The 25,251-nt window shown below is 43.3% G+C and overlaps 2 protein-coding genes and 1 pseudogene across 6 annotated transcripts; 2 read left to right on the forward strand and 1 right to left on the reverse strand.

Annotated features, from left to right (window-relative positions):
* Positions 1–215: 215 nt before the first annotated feature.
* On the forward strand, positions 216–5,891 carry LOC106577057 (dnaJ homolog subfamily C member 9). Of its 3 annotated transcripts, XM_014154763.2 has the most exons (7): positions 216–479; positions 3,937–4,123; positions 4,201–4,341; positions 4,640–4,894; positions 4,997–5,083; positions 5,177–5,314; positions 5,758–5,891. In XM_014154763.2, the coding sequence occupies exons 2-6, from the start codon at positions 3,950–3,952 to the stop codon at positions 5,300–5,302; spliced, it is 783 nt and encodes a 260-aa protein (XP_014010238.1). In that variant the 5' UTR covers positions 216–479; positions 3,937–3,949; the 3' UTR covers positions 5,303–5,314; positions 5,758–5,891. The 3 variants fall into 3 exon arrangements, with proteins under 3 accessions (XP_014010238.1, XP_045556842.1, XP_014010237.1); XM_045700886.1 differs by having other exon boundaries at positions 5,177–5,891; XM_014154762.2 differs by lacking the exon at positions 216–479 and adding an exon at positions 2,189–2,229 and having other exon boundaries at positions 5,177–5,891.
* A 2,668-nt stretch (positions 5,892–8,559) lies between these two features.
* On the reverse strand, positions 8,560–16,705 carry LOC106577058 (protein FAM149B1). Of its 3 annotated transcripts, XM_045700887.1 has the most exons (17): positions 16,423–16,705; positions 16,085–16,356; positions 15,563–15,676; positions 15,169–15,316; positions 14,411–14,553; positions 13,864–14,025; positions 13,486–13,644; positions 13,075–13,256; positions 12,521–12,663; positions 12,000–12,122; positions 11,502–11,614; positions 11,079–11,309; positions 10,573–10,696; positions 10,336–10,461; positions 10,106–10,187; positions 9,864–10,013; positions 8,560–9,664 (listed from the first exon to the last, which is right to left on the reverse strand). In XM_045700887.1, the coding sequence occupies exons 2-17, from the start codon at positions 16,129–16,131 to the stop codon at positions 9,582–9,584; spliced, it is 2,130 nt and encodes a 709-aa protein (XP_045556843.1). In that variant the 5' UTR covers positions 16,132–16,356; positions 16,423–16,705; the 3' UTR covers positions 8,560–9,581. The 3 variants fall into 3 exon arrangements, with proteins under 3 accessions (XP_045556843.1, XP_014010240.1, XP_014010241.1); XM_014154765.2 differs by having other exon boundaries at positions 12,054–12,122; positions 16,085–16,673; XM_014154766.2 differs by lacking the exon at positions 12,000–12,122 and having other exon boundaries at positions 16,085–16,671.
* Positions 16,706–17,469: 764 nt separating this feature from the next.
* Positions 17,470–25,228, forward strand: LOC106577077 (protein ecdysoneless homolog; annotated as a pseudogene).
* Positions 25,229–25,251: the final 23 nt, after the last annotated feature.

Genomic DNA, 25,251 nt, shown 5'->3' on the forward strand with positions numbered 1-25,251 from the left:
ACTCACACGAACCCAGAATCTCTTGTGGCACAGCTAGCACTGTGATGCTGTGCCCGACCATCCTTCCACTCGTTAGATCACTGTACCTGCTTCAACAGACAGAATGGGTGTTCATCAACCTGTGCCTAAAATTATTGACACAAATGGGTCGTCACTAGTTACCCCGCCCATTTTTAAATGTATCTTCTTAAAATGAGATTTGAAACCTAACCTTCACCACACTGCTAACTGTATGCCTAACACTAACCATAAATTATGACATATTAAACACGTTTTTCATTATTTTTACGATAGACTTTGTGGCTGTGGTAACTCGTGAAAGCCACACAAATGTAACATACGCTGAAAAACGTGACCAAGAGAGGTGCGTTGACGCTACGTACACTCCGTTGACAGCACAGCGCGCCAAATTTTGTAAACAAAGCAAGTGAAGCTTTCAACCAGATATCCACCATTTTGATAAAGAAGAAGATTTCGAGGTAGGTAGAGGTTTTAAAACGCTATTACAAATAACGCTATGAATAATGTATGCAGACAATAATTGTTTTGAAATAATTTACAGGGGCTTTCTGCACTGCGTTAAAAAAAAAAAAACAAAGGGGTGACATTTCACTGTTTTGGTAAACAAGAGGGCTGAGCAATGTAGTCATGTACGTAAGCGAACCACTCAAAATTCATGGTCAAAACTAGCTATGCATACATACAGTAGCTACAAGGACTGAACATCCATGGGAATACAATTGCAGTGTTAATCATGTTTTGAGGCTATACAGTGTTAGCCTAAAATGTCATTGCTTACAAACAATGGAGTAAAACAATATTGTATTTTGGATTCTGACGGTGTATGGCAGTTGAACTAAGCTCATGAGTGATTTATAAGTTATATTCTTCAAGAATCATTGGCTATAACGTTATGTGGTTACATTTCTCCAGCCCTTAGTGTTATTTATATATATATATATATATATACACACAGTTGAAGTCAGAAGTTTACATCTTAGCCAAATACATTTAAACTCCGTTTTTCACAATTCCTGACATTTAATCCTAGTAGACATTCCCTGTCTTAGGTCAGTTAGGATCACCACTTTATTTTAAGAATGTGAAATGTCAGAATAATAGTAGAGTGATTTATTTCAGCTTTTATTTATTTCATCACATTGCCAGTGGGTCAGAAGTTTACATACACTCAATTAATATTTGGTAGCATTGCCTTTAAATTGTTTAACTTGGGTCAAACGTTTTGGGTAGCCTTCCACAAGCTTCCCACAATAAGTTGGGTGAATTTTGGCCCATTCCTCCTGACAGAGCTGGTGTAACTGAGACAGGTTTGTAGGCCTCCTTGCTCGCACACCCTTTTCCCACACATTATCTATAGGATTGAGGTCAGAGCTTTGATGGCCACTCCAATACCTTGACTTTGCTGTCCTTAAGCCATTTTGCCACAACTATGGAAGTATGCTTGGGGTCATTGTCCATTTGGAAGACCCATTTGCGACCAAGCTTTAACTTCAATTGTCTTGAGATGTTGCTTAAATATATCCACATAATTTTCCTCCCTCAGGATGCCATCTATTTTGTGAAGTGCACCAGTCCCTCCTGCAACAAAGCACCCCCACAACATGATGCCACCCCCGTGCTTCAAGGTTGGGATGGTATTCTTCGGCTTGCAAGCGTCCCCCTTTTTACTCCAAACATAACAATGGTCATTAAGGCCAAACAGTTCTATTTTTGTTTCATCAGACCAGAGGACATTTCTCCAAAAAGTACGATCTTTGTCCCCATGTGCAGTTGCAAACTGTAGTCTGGCTTTTTTAATGGCGGTTTTGGAGCAGTGGCTTCTTCCTTGCCGAACAGCCTTTCAGGTTATGTCGATATAGGACTTGTTTTACTGTGGATATCGATACTTTTGTACCTGTTTCCTGCAGCATCTACACAAAGGCCCTTTGCTGTTGTTCTGGGATTGATTTGCACTTTTCACACCAAAGTACGTTCATCTCTAGGAGACAGAACGCGTTTCCTTCCTGAGCGGTATGACGGCTGCGTGGTCCCATGGTGTTTATACTTGCTTGCTGTTGTTTGTACAGATGAACGTGGTTCTTTCAGGCGTTTGGAAATTGCTCCCAAGGATGAACCAGACTTGTGAAGGTCTAAATTGTTTTTCTGAGGTCTTGGCAGATTTCTTTTGATTTTCCCATGATGTCAAGCAAAGAGGCACTGAGTTTGAAGGTAGGCCTTGAAATACATCCACAGGTACACCTCCAATTGACTCAAATGATGTCAATTAGCCTATCAGAAGCTTCTAAAACCATGACATCATTTTCTGGAATTTTCCAAGCTGTTTAAAGGCACAGTCAAGTTAGTGTATGTAAACCATTGACCAACCGGAATTGTGATACAGTGAATTATAAGTGAAATAATCTGTCTGTAAACAATTGTTGGAAAAATTACTTGTGACATGCACAAAGTAGATGTCCTAACCGACTTGCCAAAACTATAGTTTGTTAACAAGAAATTTGGGGAGTGGTTGAAAACACATTTTAATGACTCCAACCTAAGTGTATGTAAACTTACGACTTCAACTGTATATACAGTACCAGTCAAAAGTTTGGACACACCTACTCATTCAAGTTTTTCTTTATTTTGAACTATTTTCTACATTGTAGGATAATAGTGAAGACATCAACACTTTTTTTTTTTACTATTTTGCACCCCAGTATCTCTACTTGCACATCATCATCTGCACATCTATCACTCTAGTGTTAATGCTAAATTGTAATTATTTTGCCTTTATTGCCTAACCTCCCTAATCTTACTACATTTGCACACACTGTACATAGATTTTTCTATTGTGTTATTGACTGTACGTTTGTTTATCCCATATGTAACTCTGTGTTGTTGTTTTTGTCACACTGCTTTATCTTGGCCAGGTCACAGTTGTAAATGAGAACTTGTTCTCAACTGGTCTACCTGGTTAAAGAAAGGTGAAATATATATATTTTTAAAGATGGAATCATGTAGTAACCAAACAAGTGTTAAACAAAGTAGCCACCCTTGCCTTGATGACAGTTTTGCACAATCTTGGCATTCTCTCAACCAGCTTCACCTGGAATGCTTTTCCAACAGTCTTGAAGGAGTTCCCACATATGCTGAGCACTTGTTAGCTGCTTTTCCTTCACTTTGAGGTCCAACTCATCCCAAACCATCTCAATTGTTTTGAGGTCGGGTGATTGTGGAGGCCAGGCAAGTCTCTTCTTTTTATTGGTGACCTTTAGTAGTGGTTTCTCTGCAGAAATTCGACCATGAAGGCCTGATTCACGCAGTCTCTTCTGAACAGCTAATGTTGAGATGTGTCTGTTACTTGAACTCTGTGAAGCATTTATTTGGGCTGCAATTTCTGAAGCTGGTAACTCTAATGAACTTATCCTCTGCAGCAGAGGTAACTCTGGGTCTTCCTTTCCTGTGGCGGTCCTCATGAGAGCCAGTTTCATCATAGCACTTGATAGTTTTTGCGACTGCACTTGAATACATTTTCAATGTTCTTGAATGTTCCGCATTGGCTGACCTTCATGTCTTAAAGTAATGATGGAATGTCATTTCTCTTTGCTTATTTGAGCTGTTCACGCCATAATATGGACTTGGTCTACCTTGTCACAAGACAAATGATTTGTCTCAAACGCAAAGGAAAGAAATTCCACAAATTAACTTTTAAGAAGGCATACCTGTTAATTGAAATGCATTCTAGGTGACTATCTCATGAAGCTTGTTGAGAGAATGCCAAGAATGTGCAAAGCTGTCATCAAGGCAAAGGGTGGCTACTTTGAAGAATCTCAAAGATTAAATATATTTAGATTTGTTGAACACTTTTTTTGGTTACTACATGATTCGATGTGTCATTTCATAGTTTCAATCGCAGATTTCCCTTTTAACCTAAAGTTGACAGATAGGGATGGGGCTTCTCGACCAGTGTCAAGCACTGTTCAACACCTCAAGCCTCTATGGGGTGCTGGGCGTCTCCAAGGAAGCGACAGACTCAGAGATCCGACACAGCTACTACAAGGTGTCGCTCAGGGTTCACCCAGATCGTGCTCCCGAAGACCTGCAGGCAACAGAAAAATTTCAGGTGGGAAAGTGTCAACTAAAACACCTACTCAAATCTGAGTTGTATTTAACTGTATTTACCTAGCCCCTTTCTTTCAGGTGCTTGGGAAGTTATATGCTGTGTTGAGTGACAAGGAGCAGAGGGCAGTGTATGATGAGCAGGGACTTGTGGCTGAGGAATCTGACTCACTGCAGCAGGACCAATGCTGGGAGGAGTACTGGAGGTTGCTGTTCCCTAAGGTAGCCTAACTATATAACTATCTAAAGCTGATTAACATCTTCACCGTATTTACTTTTTAGGCTCTCCTGAGAGAACTTTTCTTTTTCATACCTTAGCCATAAAATAGTCACTAGACGTGTGTAATTTTGAGTAATGTATCTTAATCATTACAAGACTGTCATCAGCATCATCCAGTACCATCTTCCTCTGTATCTCCCCAGCTTCTTGACTTTCTTTATCCAACTGGAAGCAAATAACAAACACCCAGTATAATGTCACAATTAGAATGTGTTCTAACAACCATCTCTCCTTCATTAGATCACATTGAAGGACATCCAGGAGTTTGAGAGGAAGTACAAAGGCACGGAGGAGGAGAGGCAGGATGTGATGCAGATTTACCTGCAGCACCATGGGGACATGGACGCCATCATGGCCTCAGCCCTGTGCTGCTCTCAGGAGGACGAGCCCAGGATCACAGCCCTTATACAGACAGCCATCCAGGCAGGGGAGCTCACGGCCTACCCTGCATTCACCCAGGAGAGCACCAGGAAAAAGAAAACACGCAGACAGAAGGTACAGTGTGCTTTATACAAATACTTGTACACACTCACTTCCTCTGTTGGTAATTTTTTTAGTTCACATTTGTGAGAATACTTTGTTGTTATTTCCTTCCAGGCTGATGAAGAAAGACAAGAAGCTGAGGAGATGCAGAGAGAGATGGGACTCAATGATGCTGATGACAGTCTTGTAATGATGTTAAAGGTAAGTTGAATCACACAACCAAGATCTTAACTGGTGACTGTTTTAGGGGTTCAGGTAAGGCATTAATGGTGTTTATTTTTGTCTCGTTAACAGCAAAAGCATAAGTCCAGAGAGCAGAATTTTAACTCTTTCCTGTCTGACCTGGAAGCCAAATACTCCAAGGGAGGAAAAGCCAAAGCAGGAGGGAAAGGGAAAAAAGTGAAGACTTCAAACCCTTGAAGTTAAGACAAGGTAGAAGTTAAGGTCAAATTTGTATCAAAACTTGACACCTGCATGCCCCTAGTCACACATCTATCATGTATTTCTATACAAATTATATTACTGATCTAAGCTTCGGTAGCACCTCTGCTGAAAGTAGAATATGGCTTCTACTGCAGTGAGGTGAATTGTCCCAGTACTTAAACAGCCCCTCTATTCCCTCGAAGGTCGCCTGTGGCTTACACTAAGCTCTCATCACATTAAGGTTTTTAGGAAAACATCTAATACCTACCTTTTAGTTGGCGTCTCTCTAAGGCTTGTCTTGTCTCTTCCTGTTAAGGTATGCTATGTGAAACCCCAAAGTTTTGTGTTTGTCTTTTTTACATGGGAAAATAAAAGTAATGTCCTTATAAAAGTACAAAGCAGCCAGTCGAAGCACGTCAGTGTTCAAAAGGCTTTTGTTTCTCCCTGTATAGTTGGACTTGCCATTCGGGTCATCCTACGAAAATTGTCTTTCCTGTCCCCTGCCTTAACCACCAGGAAAAACACTTACGTTAGATAATGACATGTTTTAATTTAAGTGTTTTGTTAATAAAACATGTAAAACAGATATTGCAAACTATTTATGTATATAGTGGGTTCGGAAAGTATTCAGACCCCTTGATTTCCCCCCCACACAGTATTACTTTACAGCCTTATTCTAAAATCTATTTAAAAACATGTTTTTCCTCAATCTACACACAATACCCCATAATGACAAAGCAAAAACAGGTTTTTAGACATTTTTGCAAATGTATTTAAAATAAACTATCATATTTACATAAGTATTCAGACCCTTTACTCAGTACCTTGTTGAAGCACCTTTGTCAGCGATTACAGCCTCGAGTCTTCTTGGGTATGACGCTACAAGCTTAGCACACCTGTATTTGGGGAGTATCTCCCATTCTTCTCTGCAGATCCTCAAGCTCTGTCAGGTTGGATAGGGATCGTCGCTGCACAGCTATTTTCAGGTCTCTCCAGAGATGTTCGATTGGGTTCAAGTCCGGGCTCTGGCTGGGCCACTCAAGGACATTCAGAGCCTTGTCCGGAAGCTACTCCTGCATTGTCTTGGCTGTGTGCTTAGGGTCGTTGTCCTGTTGGAAGGTGAAGCTTTGCCCCAGTCTGAGGTACTGAGCACTCTGGAACAGGTTTTCATCAAGGATCTCTCTCTGTACTTTGCTCTGTTCATCTTTCCCTTTATCCTGACTAGTCACCCAGTCCCTGACACTGGAAAACATCCCCACAGCATGATGCTGCCACCACCATGCTTCACTGTAGGGATGGTGCCACGTTTCTTCCAGATGTGACGCTTGGCATTCTGGCCAAAGAGTTCAATCTTGGTTTCATCAAGATTCATCTATAACGTAACAACATGTGGAAAAAGGGAAGGGGTCTGAATACTTTCCAAATGCACTATATATACAGTTGAAGTCAGAAGTTTACATACACCTTAGCCAAATACATTTAAACTCAGTATTTCACAATTCCTGACATTTCATCCTAGTAAGAATTCTCTGTCTTAGGTCAGTTAGGATCACCACTTTATTTTAACAATGTGAAATGTCAGAATAATAGTTGAGAGAAACGTTTCAGGAAGCCTTCCACAAGCTTCCCACAATAAGTTGGGTGAATTTTGGCCCATTCCTCCAGGCAGAGCTGGTGTAGCTGAGTCAGGTTTTTAGGCCACCTTGCTCACACACGCTTTTTCTGCCCAGAAATGTTTTATAGGATTAAGGTCGGGGCTTTGTGATGGCTACTCCAATACCTTGACTTTGTGGTCATTAAGCCATTTTTCCACAACTTTGGAAGTATGCTTGGGGTTATTGTCCATTTGGAAGACCCATTTGCGACCAAGCTTTAACTTCCTGACTGATGTCTTGAGATGTTGCTTCAATATATCCACATAATTTTCCTCCTTCATGATGCGATCTATTTTGTGAAGTGCACCAGTCCCTCCTGCAGCAAAGCACCCCCACAACATGATGCTGCCACCCCCGTGCGTCATTCATTAAGGCCAAACAGTTCTATATTTGTTTCATCAGACCAGAGGACATTTCTCCAAAATTACGATCTTTGTCCTCATGTGCAGTTGCAAACCGTAGTCTGGCTTTTTTATGGCAGTTTTGGAGCAGTGGCTTCTTCCTTGCTGAGCGGCCTTTCAGGTTATGTCGATATAGGACTTGTTTTACTGTGGATATCGATACTTTTGTACCTGTTTCCTCCAGCATCTTCACAAGGTCCTTTGCTGTTGTTCTGGGATTGATTTGCACTTTTTGCACCAAAGTGCGTTCATCTCTAGGAGACAGAATGCGTCTCCTTCCTTAGCGGTATGACGGCTGCGTGGTCCCATTGTGTTTATACTTGCTTACTATTGTTTTGTACAGATGAACGTGGTACCTTCAGGCGTTTGGAAATTGCTCCCAAGGATGAACCAGACTTGTGGAGGTCAAATTATAATTATTTTTTTAAATTGGAGGTCTTGGCTGTTTTCTTTTGATTTTCCCATGATGTCAAGCAAAGAGGCACTGAGTTTGAAGGTAGGCCTTGAAATACATCCACAGATACACCTCCAATTGACTCAAATGATGTCAATTAGCCTATCAGAAGCTTCTAAAGCCATGACATCATTTTCTGGAATTTTCAAAGCTGTTTAACGGCACAGTCAACTTAGTGTATGTAAACTTCTGACCCACTGGAATTGTGATACAGTGAAATAATCTGTCTGTAAACAATTGTTGGAAAAATTACTTGTGTCATGCACCAAGTAGATGTCCTAACCAACTTGCCAAAACTATAGTTTGTTAACAAGAAATTTGTGGAGTGGTTGAAAAACGAGTTTTAATGACTCCAACCTAAGTGTATGTAAACTTCTGACTTCAACTGTATATTTTGTAGAAAATATATTTTTCTCCCACTCTAAATGTCATAATACATTAGAAAGTATTAGTTATTTAGTGGATACTTAAACTAATATCAACTAAATATAACTCATTTACACGGAATAGCTGTCCCTCAATTTCATGTCACTGGTGTAACGCCATTAAATAACATTTTAAAAAGCAACATCCTTGTGATCTTCTTCCTGGGTCAAATGTTCATTGGAGCTGTTTTGAAAAGCACATGGTGAGTCTGCAGTCTCTTCATGTTAGCAATTTGATGATTCATTTGGTAATTTCATGCGACGCTTCAAGATCGGTCGCTGGTGTTACAGTTTATAGTATGGGGAAAAGGAAATTTGATTAAATCACATGATTAAGTAATTTATTCACAATTTAAGAAGTGTGGTTTGAGCTACTGTGGCCACCATCTTAGATATTCTATATTTTTTTCACTGGTTACTGTTCCTGCTGTTTTTATTAGAACAGTCTGAAGATTTGTCACTGGTGTTGTTATAGAAGAAAATGTTTAAAAAAAATAATAATATTATCATTAACCTTTTTGTCTTGGATTATATATGCAAAGTAAATACTCAAATTACATTCTAGAAAGCCTTAATTGTCATTAAAATATAGGGAACACCAGTGACAAAGGCAACACAAGCATTTTAATGTAATATAGTGAAAAATATATAATAAGCTGTCATTTATTTTCATGAACATTGTTACGGCATTAACTATTATCTGACTAATTTGTAAAAATATTTTTTATGGCTGGTCAAAAAGCCACCATTTTCGTAGAACGACTCATTCCCTGCATAGAATCATTTAAGAGTATACAGATCAGAGAACATAACAATATACATTGACATATATCCATCCCAACATACAGTATATATCCATCCCAACATACAGTATATACCAACATACATACAGATAGGTAGGTTTAATGAGACGGGTTACTGTCTTTGGCAGCCAGGTAAGCAGAGTTCCAACATACAAAAATAGGGCTCTAGAAAAACAAAAAAACATAAAATAAAATCACCAAACAGTACAATGTAAAAATGTTCCTTGTTGTATAAAGTGTTGTTTGAAGGCCCCGTTGGGAGTGGCAGCAGGGCCTTGCATCCTGCAGTGCTGAGGTGTGTGGTTGGTGGAGGTGGCCGAGGTTGATAACACAGCCACAAAACCAAATTCCACAGCCAAAGTCAAAATTGGCAAAAAATGTATAGCTTTCTATTTTTTACTTTAAAGTTAGGCATACAGTTAGCAGTGTGGTTAGGTTTAAAATCAGATTGTAAGAAGAGAAATTGTAGAAATGGGTGGGGTTTAATGATAATTATGACTTTGTGGCTGTGTTAACTAGTGACAACCGGTTGAAGGGGCTACAACCCAGGTCTGCTACTGCGGGATGTGAAGCCCCCCCGGCTGTAGGAGCGTGCTGGGACTGACACAGGCACCAATACAGCTGAGAAGAGGGGAGAGCAGGACAAAGACCAGTGTTAATGAGCATTCATAGTTAATATTCAAATCATCTGTCTGAAAATAATGACTTTCCTCGTTTCGATAACCAGAGGCTACAACCAAACTCTCTCAAACATAATTACAGAACGCAACCCAGCGACATGTTTTATAAATGAGGAGGACCACAGATGGCTCCTACTGACCTGGGGCAGGGGCTTGTGTGTCAGGCTCCTCCTCATCCTTGATGGGGGAGTGGCCCAGAGGGTGGTGGATGAAGGAGTCCAGGAAAGAGGAGCTGCTGATGCCCAGACTGATGCCCAGACTGATGCCCATCACTCCGATGCCCAAAGAGTCTGCCAGTGTACCAGACAGACTCAATGAGTCAGCCACAAAAATTAATGCGTAGAAATTATGTACAGTATTCAATGTAAAACGAGGTACCCACCTGTACCCAAAGATTCTCTGCCAGGACGCCCCTGTCCAATGTTGTCCAGCACTGTGAAGGAGCGGCGGTAAGGGGTGTCCGACTGCAACAGAACCCAGAGTTAAATCTCACTGACTGGGACGCAGGCAAACATATTCCATATTCATCCATTACAATATGAACCTACAAAATATGCCTAAATTGTTCTTTAGTGGTATAATAACTTTTACTGTGTGTGACTATAGCCATACCCTGTAGGTGTGGGTGGTGTTGGGACGGGAGAATACGTCCAATTGATGAAGCCGATCCCGAGGAAGCAAACTACCAGCTTCATCTGTAACAGCACTGTGGGCACGACTGGACAAGCCTCTGTGCCGCTACACACACAAAATAAAATAGTGTTGTGTTATTAGCAGGTGATAGTATTAAGTGTTGTCAAGTCAGTGCAAGATGTACAACTAGTATGCAGAGTTCTACTCGTCCAATACCTGAGTAGGTCTGAAGTGCTGTCCGGAGTGCGTGGGCTCAGCTTCTCCTGTGCCGATGGGGGGAAGGAGTGTGTTCCTGCTCAGAGGTATCAGAGGCGAGGCCTGGCGGTCACTGGCTGTGGGTCTGGAGAGAGTAACACCCTGTTCACTTTCCATAAAGTTACACAAGTCCCTTTAACATGGAGCAGACTGAAATCATTCCACACGAGGGCAAATTATACTGTATGCTTCACACAGATATTCTTTAACTCAGAGTTCATTAAAAGTCCACCCGTTGGTTCTTAATCATACACACAACGCCTCACATCTCTTCCACTTCCCTTCTGCTGAACAGAACGCCACAAGGCAAGAGTTAAACGGCAAACAGCTTTCAAAGTAATCTCTCTGCACAGACGGTTCTCCAGCTTCAGAGCAATAAATAAGACGGGAGTGAGGAGGGAGGGGGTGTACATGGAAGAGGACAGGGACCAGATGGAGAATGGGTAACCCCATTTAAGTTAACTCACAGGCGTGTCCCACGGATGACCTCCTCCATGGAGCCGGCGGCGCTGAACTGTGTCAGGCAGGGAACCAAGGGCAGAAGGGTGCGTGGGGGGGGGTTACGGCGTAGCGCCGACTGGGGCGGACGGGACAGGGAGGAGGAGCTCTGCTCTAGCGCCCGGCGAGGACGGGGCTTGCTGGACGGGATCACGCTGGACCCTGGCCGATGGGTCACCACCACCCTCTCCTCAGGGTCCCTGAGAAGGAAGCAGTGAAACTTTACTCAAAGTAACATATGCACAAACCTACATATTCTATAGCTAATAACCATCTCTTGCTCTCTTATTGATAAGAGGTGAGTGGTTCACGGCTACAGTTAAACTCCTTATGCTACACTCTACTAATAAAGATCGTTAGAGTATCAGCATGAGTATGATCAGTCTCCATACTGGGCTCTCTCCATCACGCCCAGGTTCCTCTGCTGCAGGGGGATGCCGTGGATCACTATGAGGTCGTTGAGGTTGTGATGCGTCACCGCTGCCCCTACTGGTACCCGACTGGACTGTAGGAGGGAGGGAGGCAGAAGAAGATACAGAGTTAGACTAGGCAAAAGTGGTCATTCACCTAAAAAAAAACTACAGCCACATCACTACGGATACTTGCACGTCACCACAGTCAGCTCCAACTTGGATTTTCTACATGCAACCAAGTGGAGACGACATACCACCACCCATTTGAGACCAAACAGACGATTAGAAAAATTGCAAATGAAAGCAGTAGGCAAATGAAAGCATTCCAAAATGGTCATTATTGAATTAAATAAGAGGGACGTGTAAAAACAAATACTCAACAGTTGGTTAAGAAATATGAAAGTGACTAAAAGTGGTATGGTTTGTGTTATTCAACAGGCACAAGCACATTCAGTCTAGGAGTGAATAATAACATGCCGCTGTGGATGGCGTTGATCGGCGCCATTTTGGCTCTGGGTGAGAGTTACATACAGTGGATGGCTTTTTCTGCTTTTTGGATTTCCGTCTGGACTTGTGCTTTGAGACCCTTGATTTTGTGGTCTTTGGGGGAAAAACGGATGACCAAATGAGAGAGAAAAGGAGAGAGTGAGGTGGACAGATACAAGGTTGTTGGTTTGAATGGTGTGAAACAGACCAAGGAACAAGACAGAGTAGGGGACAAAAAGAAGGAAGGAAAGAAAAAAGGATGAAAGTTAATGAATTGATAGCCTTCAAGAGTGAGAAGAACTACGGACAGCAGGGGAAAACAATTCAGCATCAATGTGACTGTTTTCAGTTTTCCGAATTTGTCCTAAACTCTCAAACACATCTGAAGATTATTATGGAGTTCAATCACAGTGCTTATTAACATTTCTTATTGACATAAAACCTACATCCTAGGAGTAGGATGTTCCACTCTCCGAGGAGGTGGTCCTTCAACCCCCTCTCAGGGCACTGACCTGGGGTTGCAGGCTGCCTGTTAGCTGGGGCACCCTGCTCTGGCCTAGCCTGGGGAGAAGGGTGGGAAGTGTGGACAGAAGCAGGAAAGGATTCTCAGCATCAGACTGTGATGGGCTGAAGTTCACTGCAGTCTTCTCATCATCTGTCAATAAGAAGGGGGCAGAAAACTGTTGATTTGGCAATGATGGATTTGTTGGTTTAAAAGTCAATGACAAGTCAAAAGTGCCTATAAGACATAGCCCTGTGGTCCTACCTGAGACATAGCCCTGTGGTCCTACCTGAGACATAGCCCTGTGGTCCTACCTGAGACATAGCCCTGTGGTCCTACTTGAGACATAGCCCTGTGGTCCTACTTGAGACATAGCCCTGTGGTCCTACCTGAGACATAGCCCTGTGGTCCTACCTGAGACATAGCCCTGTGGTCCTACCTGAGACATAGCCCTGTGGTCCTACCTGAGACATAGCCCTGTGGTCCTACCTGAGACATAGCCCTGTGGTCCTACCTGAGACATAGCCCTGTGGTCCTACTTGAGACATAGCCCTGTGGTCCTACCTGAGACATAGCCCTCCCAATGCCTGCGGACCAGCTCCTCCATCCAGCCAACCAGCTCTCGCCACACGTCGTCAAAGAGCAAGTCCAGGGCCGCCTGTCTGCGACAGCGATAGGGAGACACAGGAGGCAGGCAGTACCGCCGCCGACCAGCCCCCACCCACCCCCGCTCCCACTCATCATCCCTGTAAAAGTCAAAACACAGATGAAACCATCAACACAACAGACCTTTGGCAAAATAATGTCAAAGCCTTTCAAATACTAAGCTTTGTTTTAGGTTACTTGGTACAGTGGAACCCTTGGGATAATCCTAAAAGTAGGCTACAAGCTCAATCAAGGGCACCATACTTTAAAGTATTTGAAATGCCCCTATAGTTAAAGGGTCCTAAATAGGAGAGCTGGGTGGTGACTCACAGGTCCCTGCTGTCAAAGGCCAGGTACTCCTCCATCAGGCCTTCAGCCTCGATCACCTTGGGCCTGTCATGACCTCTGGATCCACTGGGAGTACCAGGGGGGTGGTCAACTGCCACACAGGGCCTGGACAGCACAGCCCTTCTCCCCTGCACACACAGACTGGACACACAAACAACATGATTCACACTGACATCGGTTTCTCAACAGCATCAGTCCAAACTTTTTAGCTAGCCAAAGTAGACTAGCCAGTGCCAGTATGCCTTGTGTTACTTAGTTCACTTGCTGTTTGACAAGCCACACAGTATGTAGGTCACAAAACCACAAAGCTAACGGTAATCTATAATTGATGGGTTAACAGCATCAGTAGCCAGTGCTCACTCTGCGCTGGGGCCGGGCTTGTCCTTATCCTGGGGCTTGCTACTACTGCTGTCCTTCTGTCCAGCTGCAGTGGTGCTGGCGGGTGTCCCGGTCCCCTTCCCTGAGCTGGCGTACCACTGAAAGCCCTCGTCACTGGGACACACCAGCTGACTACCCAGAATCCTGTGGGTTCACATAGTAGGGTGGATAGGAGGTGAAACGGTGATTAGAACTTCAATGAATCCAACCGACAGGAAAATGAATTTATTTGATTAACAATTTAATTTTGTAATGCTGAGCCAATGGTCTATGACACATTCTCTCATTGTGTACAGGGGCCCAATGGCTTTGGGCCGATCATTATGTGGTAAGTAGTTCCTTTTCGGGTTTGCAAACAAATCTAAATAAGATTTATCTTAGGTACCTTTAAGTTAGACTGCTCTTTTTAAGAAGTATCACTATACAGCAGCCAAATGACCTTCAGTGATACATTTACAGGCTAGAGTGGCAGTAATGTGTGACAGTGTATGAGAAGTGAGAGATGAGGGGGTGTAGGGTGAGGACCCACCGTAAGTGAGGGAACCTGAATGCCCACTGATGACACTCATCTTGCAGCCCCAGTAGATGCGCCCCACCCCGCCCCTCGTAAAGCTCCTCATCAATCTCCTCAAACATCTGCTGCACCTGTCGCGACGCCGCCTTGTCAAACTCCTGAGGGATGGAGAGAGGGAAGGGAAAAAGAGAGAGTGAGAGGAGCCCCGACAGAGAGGCACACTATGACAGAAGGTCATTGCTTTTCAAGCTACTTATCAATTATTAGCAGCACGTCGCTGAGCGCTGTTCATTTCACAGCAGGCTACATGGCTCCCAGGTGACTGTGTGTGAGTGATTGTGCTGGAGCAAGTAGTACCATTTGCATGTATATTTCAGAGACAGTGTGTGCGTGCACAGGCGAGTGTTTGTGTGTACTGTACAATATTAAGTTCGTAACTTAGGACTGTATGGATATGAGTTCTATGAGGCATTCTGAGGACATGGCTGTGTAAATAAATCAGTTTTTTGTTTTGTTTCTGAATGCAAGCTCTAGAAATCTCAGCATCACAACGAAGCGAAACCATGAAGGAAATGACCTCTGCAGACAGAGAAGATTGTCATCATTACAATACAAACATGATTACACTAATTCAATGGTAATCTGCATACAAGACTGTTGTAGCATTCAGCATGGCTATGCCTAGCTATATATGCACTTCAAAATACTCAGAACATAGGGCATTTGAACTGAAAAATTCTGGCAGCCAGCTGAGAAGATGAGGTGAGACTCGCATCATAGCCCCAGGAGAAGACAGAGCTCCTCTCTGTAGAGATGCCTGTCCCTGTGTAGCTGTGGATCCCAGACCAGGCCCTCGTTGTGTTTCCAGTGGTGACCGTTGGAGAGTCTGACCGGTTAGAGGCTGCAGACGTCGTCTCCGAGCTGCAAAAGAGGACGACATTGTTTACATGTTGCTGTGCGTTACAGTGTTGTGTGTTGTTGAGTGTACCAGGGAATAATTTAGAGCAGTGAGGTATATTACTGTGCTGTTCAGATTATGTAACTGGCTACCTCCCTCTATTTTGTCCCTTGCCTTCACACATCTAAACAGGATCTGTGAAAGCAATATGGCTGCTCCCTACAAGTGTACATGGTTTCACCTGTCCGGTTCATCGAAACAGGTCATACCTGTTGTAAGTGGAGACAGCTTCCTGAAGGTCATGGAGGTGTTGGGGGAGGAAGTCATCGTCTACCTCCTCTGGGAGAGGGTGATGGTCAAGGTGGCTTCGGGATAAGCCACGACTGCAGAGAAGGGAAAATATAGCTGAATAAAACATGAATAAGCAATAGCATTTATAGATATATCTTTCATTGTAATACTTTGGTGGGTTGATATTTATTGTTGTAAAAAGACATTGATCCCAAACAAGCAAGGAGTGAAATGTGAGGTAGGAGTGGGACCCTTACGTCATCAGTTTACAGCATTAAACAACATCATCCTATTGCATCCATTTGTGTAATGGAGGCAACTGACCTTGGCTTGGTTTATCAGATGGGCTGTCACATGTGACATGATTACGACATTCTCCTTTACGTTGTCACCCGATAATTAGCTAACCAACAATCTAACCATATTTCAATCTCGAATGACAGAAATTACAGTTAACAAAGAATTACAAGCTTGTCCACTAGCTAACAACCATTACTTACATCTCAAGACTGTGCGTTACCGGCCGCCTGGTGTATCGCGAAATCATCCTTTTCTCCGTTTTTATCGCCTCATGCCCCTCCGAGTACCCTCTCTCACCGTGCTTCCCTCTGATTCATGGCCCCATTTGCTCTTTTGGCAGAGGTTTGTCATTTTCAGCCGCCCGCGGTTCAATAACACTTGTACACCCTAGCAAGTTACCTAGTTAGCTAGCGTCGTTGTCTTTGATGTGGAACTTGCTAACTTTAACAAACATTAGCTAGGAATCTAGCTACTAGATACGCTAACAACTGAGCGGGAGAACCAAACCGCGCCTTTGTGCACGAAGTGGCCTATTGATATACAATGCAATGGATTACTTCAGATAAAACGCGGCCTAGAAGTATTATGGTATTATAGGTCATGTTTCAGGCAGCGCCAGTAAAATAATCAATATAGCCATTAACTACAGCATCCCTCACGACAAGAGAGAATTAGCGCCAGAACAACAATAACAAGGCTGTCATGGATACCTAACTTTCTTACCCCTATACTTCACGGGAAATGTATTTTGATCTCCTCTAAAATGACCTTTTGCAAAAATATAAAAGACTACAACTTCCTGTGTTCTGTGCGATGTTCCTATTGCGCTACAAAATTATGTCCGTCTCTCACCTGGGAACTTTGTCTGCGCATAGAATTCAAAACAATTGTAATTCCACATTTTATGTAAATGGTACAACTTTTCTATTGATTCATTATATTTTTTGTGTATCGTAATTTTGAAGCAAAATTTTATCTAAGTATATTATTATTTCTGCGATAAATGTGTGTCATATAGGAACCAATTACAAAAAAGGTAGTATTATAACCGAGATCGATTAATGGTAGGGGAAAAACAGTGCCTCTAACGGAATGAGAATGACAGAATTTGACAACTCATTTTATTTTTATGGGATTCCTTCTTGAAGATTAAGGTTAAAACATATGCATAATAAACAAGGCAAGGTAAGACCTCTCTCAGAACTGTGACTAAGTTAACGTTAATTGATCATGCGATTAGCTGGTAAAGACACTGACTAGTTAGGATGCTAGCTTCATTTTATTGACATGACTTCGTTTGCAAAAGTCATGTAATGTTCAGTTTAAAAGAGTAGGCCTATCATTGAAGACTTATAGATCAAGATATCATGTGATCAATGGCAGTTACATATAGTTAAACAATACGTTTATCGATAAAAGACAAGCTGCCTGTCTGAACAGTTTGGAAGCTGAGCTTGTACCCTATAATTCAGTTATGATTCAAATGTCATTATAGGGATGACGTATGACCTGACCTACAAAAGTCTCTGCTGATAACAAAGCAAAGGAACATAACTTATCTTGTTATTGCTCATATCATAGGTTCATCAAGCCACCCCCACTATGGACCCACTTAGAACAGTCATGCAAGAGGACATGGTCCAGTACTATCTCTTCTTGGTTCAGCCTAACCTCTCAGTCTGATGATCTATGTCTGCAACAGCTAGTGGAGGAGATTTTGGCCAAGGTTGCCCCTCTCCTTGTGCAGTATATCTGGCAACAGCAGCCATTCAACCTCAAGTACCACACTGAGAAAGGTACAGTACTGGTTCTGACCTGGATACAAATGTTCTTTAAGGGTTGAAGGATTTGTTATATTGAGGATTGAAGGATTTTGATGCTTTGACTGAATGAATGGTGATCATGTCTTAATTGTACCTGCAGGGGGAGTTCCTACACACATTGGAGGCAGCACTGTGTTTAGGGACAGTGTGGAGGATGTGTGGTTCATCTTATACCTCATGCTTCAGATCACACAAGTCTTCCCAGAACTTGCTGCCAGGTAGAGTGGAGCACATGGTCTGCAAAGCTCTGTATTACTTCCAGTTAGTTTCAACTTCCCAGTGATATTTACTTTAACTTGTAGGTTAGAGGACAATGATGGGGAGGTCCTTCTGATCGAAGCAGCAGACTATCTTCCCAAGTGGTTGAACCCAGAGAGCAGTGGAAACAGAGTAAGATGTCTACGTGTGATTTAGCGCCTATTTACGATAGTATTTTCTGTCCAGGGAGTTGTGCCCTGACACTTGCACTAAAAGTTATTTGTCACATGCGCCAAATACAACAGATGTAGTCCTTACAGTGAAATGCTTACTTACAAGCCCTTAACCAACGATGCAGTTTTAAGAAAATACCCAAAAAAAGTAAGAGATAAAAATGGAAAAAAACCCGAAAAATTAAAGAGCAGCAGTAAATTACAATAGCGGGGCTATATACAGGCGGTACCGGTACAGAGTAAATGTGTCAATGTGCAGGGGCACCGGTGTTGAGGTAATTGAGATAATTATGTACATGCAGGTAGGGTTGTTAAAGTGGCTATGCATAGATAATAACAGAGCGTAGAAGCAGGAGTCTTATGGGTTGGGGGTAGAAGCTGTTAGAAGCCTATTGGACCTAGACCTGAGTCTCCGGTACCGCTTGCCGTGGGGTAGCAGAGAGAACAGTCTGACTGGGGTGGCTGGAGTATTTGATGATTTTTAGGGCCTTCCTCTGACACCGCCTGGTATAGAGGTCCTGGATGTCAGGAAGCTTGGCCCCGTTGATGTACTGGGCCGTACACACTACCTTTTGTAGTGCCTTGCAGTCGGAGGCCGAACAGTTGTCATATCAGGCAGTGATGCAACCCGTCATGATGCTCTCGATGGTGCAGCTGTAAATTATTTTGAAGATATGAGCCATGCCAAATCTCCTGAGGGGGAATAGGTTTTGTCGTGCCCTCTTCACAACTGTCTTGGTGTGCTTGGACCATGTTAGTTTGTTGTTGATGTTTTGGAAACAAAAGGAACATTTCTATACCTTTATAGGGTTAGGGTTCCCACATGGCCATATTTCCATGTTACAGCAGTTGTTTACGTAAAACAGAAGACAGTCGACTACTTGTGCTAATTAGCTATCTCTGAACACCTGTGCGTAAATGGAAGACGGACACCATAAACGTGTTTTCACTGAAAAATACTGTCGGCTGCAACTGTGTTTAAAACAGTGTACGACAGTATGTATTTTACATTTGTGAAATCATTTTATGTGATATGATAGTATATGGCTTTATGTTTCTAGAACCGTACCGCAATTGACAATCGATTCACGTTTACATGGAATGTTTGGGCTGCAAGAGCCAATTCTCCTCTAAACAGAACATGTAAGGTCCTTGGACTATAAGGAGTAACATTAGGCTCCATTATTGGGCTATGTGTGATGATGACTACAAATTGTTTATCACTCTGTCTGTACATCTCTTCACATAGCTCACTATCCCTTTTGTTTGTTGTCTCTGTAGGCCTATATCATTCTGTCCATCTGTGTCTCTCCCCCTGGTTCTGGTCTGCTAGGTGTTCCTCCACAGGGGTGAGCTGTACATCCTGCCCTGACCTCCCGCTCTAGTGGAGTTGGCCTGCCCATGAACGCAGTGCCCAGCGTGAACCAGGCTCTGGTCCTGCTCTCGTCCCACACACAGGCCTGTCTGGCCAGCCCCAAGATCCGCACTGCTCTGGGGAAAAGACTGGAGGGGTGAGTGACGCAGCAGAAACAACACTATGAAGTGTTGAAGTGATTGTAAGGTTTCTGTTTGAGGGTAGATTTGAGCCTTATGATTAGGGCCAGGCCTTTGGCTGTTTTCTTTCTAGCCCGCATTTCGATCATCTCACCTCAAGAGACCAATATAGTGCCTTCTCACACCACGTGTGAATTAATTGTCACGTGTGCATACCGTGACAATCTAATGTAATTATCCAATTAGTCCAAAATAAATTCCCAACCATGTGTATTGACTTCAAGTCAATTGTTTGCCGACAATTATTATCATCAGCAGCCTACACTTTAGACTAATGCACCAAATTATTACACTATCTTAAGTACATTATCAACATAAATATTTAACTTATTATTTGTTATCAACATTATATAGGAATAATCCGCATTTTATCTAAGAAAATGGATCCTATTGCCGAACAAAGTAGCCATTTTCATTCGCTATAGAAATACATGTAAATGTTGAGGATATGCAAGCGCCAACATCCCAAAATGTGCGATTTCATTAACACAAGTAAAGAACGGAGGTGCAGTCTGGTCAACAAAAACAAAGCTTCTCTATAATAATGGACGAATCCACTGACTCCACAAGACCAATATGTTTCATGTAGGAGAGCTGGGTGAAGATGTTAAAGTTGTTCTGACTGCTACAGTGTATTTACAGGGTGTGAACTATTCAAGTGTTGGCATATCATTCCAAGTAGGCTACCTGCGCTTTTACGTGCGCTTTGTGGAGGTGGGGAAGCGTATCTCTCCAAATACTGCGGTCTTAACAGAGTTGGAGAAGTTGTTGGGTTGTTATTTTTATAGTGAATGAAAATAGGCTAGCCATTTATTTACATTTACATTTACATTTAAGTCATTTAGCAGACGCTCTTATCCAGAGCGACTTACAAATTTCACTCTTTCTCACCTCACCGTGGGCGCCAGTCATGCTTGGCATGTCATGACCCTTTGCTTCCCTGAGGTAATACTTTGGAGTTTGAGTCTTTGGTGGCAGGAGTCCTCTGTTCCTCTGAGACCCTACTAGAGCTAGCCTCCTGCTTGTCCTTCCCCTCCTTCCAGCCTTGCTTGTTCAGGCTCAGGTGGCTCATCATGGTCATGGACAGCCGTGTGTCAGAGAAGCGTGACCATTCCACAAAGAGAGGCTCTACCACGTACGCCATGAAGCCAATCTGTATATTGGCAACCGAGTTGGATTGCCTGTCACAGAGTGGGGTTACTTCAAGATTATGTTTCCGCTCAATGTCACCTTGGTGGAAGAACTCCTCCGTCACTTTCTCGCTCCACTGTTTGCTGAGTTTCCACGGGCGGCAGGGGTTGCAGATGTCCGCACACTTCAGAGCCATCTGAAGGATAAAGTGTCGATGTCCTCCGTTAGTGAGGCAGAGCTCTCTTTAACTGTCCTAATTAGCCCATTTTTATAACCTCCGATGATCAGAGATTGAGATGGTCAGTTTAAGCAAAAAAGATGTCTAGGATCACTGATATACAAATAGTATTCCCTGCTAAATAATAGACTTTGCAATTTAAGATTCATAGAGCTATGCCCACACCTGGCTTAGGCAACCCCCACCAAATGCATACTTACAACCAGAAATTGAATGATTTGATTGGAAACAGCTTGTGTCAATTAAACATTTTCTACCTGTAGCAAACCTAGTGGATAATGATGTAAATACCAATAACAAAAACTAAAAAACAACCAAAACTCCTGGCCCTACTTATAATTGCTCAGAAATGCATACAGTACTTAAGGGTATAAAGACTTGTTTAGGTCAAGACACACATTCAAGCCTACTGTCATAATGACCATAAGTTGGGGTGTCTGTGCTTCACAGATATCCAGAGAAGATCCAGGCAAACCTTCATGCTCACTGCTTCCTACCCGCGGGCATTGCTACAGTGTTGGCACAGCGACCAGACCTGGTTCCCCCGGCAGTGTCCGCTTTCTACCTGAGGGATCCAGCAGATCTCCAGGCCTGTTGTACATTCCAGACCTTTCCCCCCGACACATGAGTCCTAACCTCGGTACACACAAGTTGACTTTCTGACTGTTAGACGCATGTATTTATTGTGTGTTATGTAGTGTAGTTTTGTTTCGGTACGTTAGTGCTGTATTTACATGTTGTCTATATGTATTTCCAGGTGACGTTCACCCATTGCCTGTACGCAATCTCACACAAATTATCAATGAACCTACCAGGTACCACCCCAAAGCCGTAAACACGGGCACCCTCATAGATATCATCCTAACCAACTTGCCCTCTAAATATACCTCTGCTGTTTTCAACCAAGATCTCAGCGATCACTGCCTCATTGCCTGCATCCGTAATGGGTCAGCGGTCAAACGACCTCCACTCATCACTGTCAAACGCTCCCTGAAACACTTCAGCGAGCAAGACTTTCTAATCGACCTGGCCCGGGTATCCTGGAAGGATATTGACCTCATCCCGTCAGTAGAGGATGCCTGGTTATTTAAAAAAAATGCCTTCCTCACCATCTTAAATAAGCATGCCCCATTCAAGAAATTTAGAACCAGGAACAGATATAGCCCTTGGCTCTCTCCAGACCTGACTGCCCTTAACCAACACAAAAACATCCTGTGGCGTTCTGCATTAGCATCGAACAGCCCCCGTGATATGCAACTTTTCAGGGAAGTCAGAAACCAATATACACAGGCAGCTAGAAAAGCCAAGGCTAGCTTTTTCAAGCTGAAATTTGCTTCCTGCAACACAAACTCAAAAAAGTTCTGGGACACTAAAGTCCATGGAAAATAAGAACCCCTCCTCCCAGCTGCCCACTGCACTGAGGATAGGAAACTCTGTCACCACCAATAAATCCACTATAATTGAGAATTTCAATAAGCATTTTTCTACGGCTGACCACCTGGCTACCCCTACTCTGGTCAACAGCACTGCACCCCCCACAGCAACTCGCCCAAGCCTTCCCATTTCTCCTTCTCCCAAGTCCAGTCAGCTGATGATCTGAAAGAGCTGCAAAATCTGGACCCCTACAAATCAGCCGGGCTAGACAATGTGGACCCTTTCTTTCTAAAATTGTCTGCCGAAATTTTTGCAAACCCTATTACTTGCCTGTTCAACCTCTCTTTCGTGTCGTCTAAGATTCCCAAAGATTGGAAAGCAGCTGCTGTCATCCCCCTCTTCAAATTGGGGGACACTCTTGACCCAAACTGCTACAGACCTATATCTATCCTACCCTGCCTTTCTAAAGTCTTCGAAAGCCAAGTCAACAAACAGATTACCGACTATTTCGAATCCCTACGCACCTTCTCCGCTATGCAATCTGGTTTCAGAGCTGGTCATGGGTGCATCTCAGCCACGCTCAAGGTCCTAAACGATATCGTAACCGCCATCGATAAGAAACAATACTGTGCTGCCGTATTCATTGACCTGGCCAAGGCTTTCGACTCTGTCAATCACCACATCCTCATCGGCAGACTCAATAGCCTTGGTTTCTCAAATGATTGCCTCGCCTTGTTCTCCAACTACTTCTCTGATAGAGTTCAATGTGTCAAATCGGATGGCCTGTTGTCTGGGCCTCTGACAGCCTCTATGGGGGTGCCACAGGGTTCAATTCTTGGGCCAACTCTCTTCCCTGTATACATCAATGATGTCGCTCTTGCTGCTGGTGAGTCTCTGATCCACCTCTACGCAGACGCCACCATTCGGTATACTTCTGTCCCTTCTTTGGACACTGTGTTAACAACCCTCCAGACGAGATTCAATGCCACACAACTCTCCTTCCGTGGCCTCCAACTGCTCTTAAATACAAGTAAAACTAAATGCATGCTTTTCAACCGATCGCTGCCCGCACCTGCCCGCCCGTCCAGCATCACTACTCTGGACGGTTCTGACTTAGAATATGTGGACAACTACAATACCTAGGTGTCTGGTTAGACTGCAAACTCTCCTTCCAGACCCACATTAAACATCTCCAATCCAAAGTTAAATCTAGAATTGGCTTCCTATTTCGCAACAAAGCATCCTTCACTCATGCTGCCAAACATACCCTCGTAAAACTGACTATCCTACTGATCCCCGACTTCGGCGATGTCATTTACAAAATAGCCTCCAATACCCTACTCAATAAACTGGATGCAGTCTATCACAGTGCCATCCGTTTTGTCACCAAAGCCCCATATACTACCCACCACTGCGACCTGTATGCCCTCGTTGGCTGGCCCTCGCTTCATACTCGTCGCCAAACCCACTGGCTCCAAGTCATATTCAAGTCTCTGCTAGGTAAAGTCCCGCCTTATCTCAGCTCACTGGTCACCATAGCAGCACCCACCTGTAGCACGCGCTCCAGCAGGTATATCTCTCTGGTCACCCCCAGAGCCAATTCCCCCTTTGGCTGTCTCTCCTTCCAGTTCTCTGCTGCCAATGACTGGAACGAACTACAAAAATCTCTGAAACTGGAAACACTTATCTCCCTCACTAGCTTTAAGCACCAGCTGTCAGAGCAGCTCACAGATCACTGCACCTGTACATAGCCCATCTATATTTTAGCCTAAGCAACTACCTCTTCCCCTACTGTATGTATTTATTTATTTATTTTGCTCCTTTGCACCCTATTATTTATATTTCTACTTTGCACTTTCTTCCACTACAAATCTACCATTCCAGTGTTTTACTTGCTATATTGTATTTACTTTGCCACCATGGCCTTTTTTTGCCTTTACCTCCCTTATCTCACCTCATTTGCTCACATTGTATATAGACTTATTTTTCTACTGTATTATTGACTGTATGTTTGTTTTACTCCATGTGTAACTCTGTGTTGTTGTACGTGTCGAACTGCTTTGCTTTGTCTTGGCCAAGTCGCAATTGTAAATGAGAACTTGTTCTCAACTTGCCTACCTGGTTAAATAAAGGTGAAATATATATATTTTTTTAAATGTAGCTTTATTGTGGTTGTTGTCTGTGTCAGGGGGAGCTGCAGGGCTCTGCACATTACAGAGAACTGATGACCTCAGCAGAGAACTTCTTCAAGCAGTCATTCACCCCAACACACAGGTGGGTGCTCTTTGCTTGACTGTAGGAACACTGGTGTCTCTTTGTCTACATGCGTGCCTGCGTATGTGTGTGTGTAACTCCAGTGGCAGGGCCCCAGGTGAGGAGATCCTTCAGCTGCTACAGAGCTGGGATCCCTGCAACGTGGAAGAACTGAGGAAATGCGAGGCCCATCTACCCCCAGAGGACAGTGGGTAAAACACCCATTACTTCAGTACAGCAGTCACTCAGTCTAGTACCAGCTCAGGTGTATTGAGTAAAGTCCCTGTTATTATATGACACTTACCGCGCTGATATGTTCACACCACAAAGTAGTCTGCTGGCTTTCGTGTCAGATAAAACCACATGGGCATAAGGCCTGCTGATTTTTAGAGGAAGGGTTCAGCCTTTACTGAACATACCCATATCGTAAACTGGTTAAATAAGCGGTTTCCATAAAGATGAGCTAGAATGAGCTTATCAAGGTTGATTGAAACACTGATTTTCTCATGTCTCCCCATCTCCAGGTGAGAGTTGGCTGGATATTTCAGCCCAGGAGCTGGAGG

The sequence above is a fragment of the Salmo salar genome, chromosome ssa18 (genome assembly GCF_905237065.1).
Source record: "Salmo salar chromosome ssa18, Ssal_v3.1, whole genome shotgun sequence".
Classification (NCBI taxonomy): Eukaryota; Metazoa; Chordata; class Actinopteri; order Salmoniformes; family Salmonidae; genus Salmo; species Salmo salar.

Excerpts from the sequence above, each read along its gene's own strand:
- LOC106577057 (XM_045700886.1), top strand. The coding sequence starts at position 3,950 with ATGGGGCTTCTCGACCAGTGTCAAGCACTGTTCAACACCTCAAGCCTC. Across the intron at positions 4,124-4,200 it reads AGGCAACAGAAAAATTTCAG|GTGCTTGGGAAGTTATATGC; the intron begins GTGGGAAAGTGT and ends CCTTTCTTTCAG. Across the intron at positions 4,895-4,996 it reads AGAAAACACGCAGACAGAAG|GCTGATGAAGAAAGACAAGA; the intron begins GTACAGTGTGCT and ends ATTTCCTTCCAG.
- LOC106577058 (XM_045700887.1), bottom strand. The coding sequence starts at position 16,131 with ATGATTTCGCGATACACCAGGCGGCCGGTAACGCACAGTCTTGAGAT. Across the intron at positions 10,697-11,078 it reads GTCATCCGTGGGACACGCCT|ACCCACAGCCAGTGACCGCC; the intron begins GTGAGTTAACTT and ends TACTCTCTCCAG. Across the intron at positions 10,188-10,335 it reads ACACCACCCACACCTACAGG|TCGGACACCCCTTACCGCCG; the intron begins GTATGGCTATAG and ends GTTCTGTTGCAG.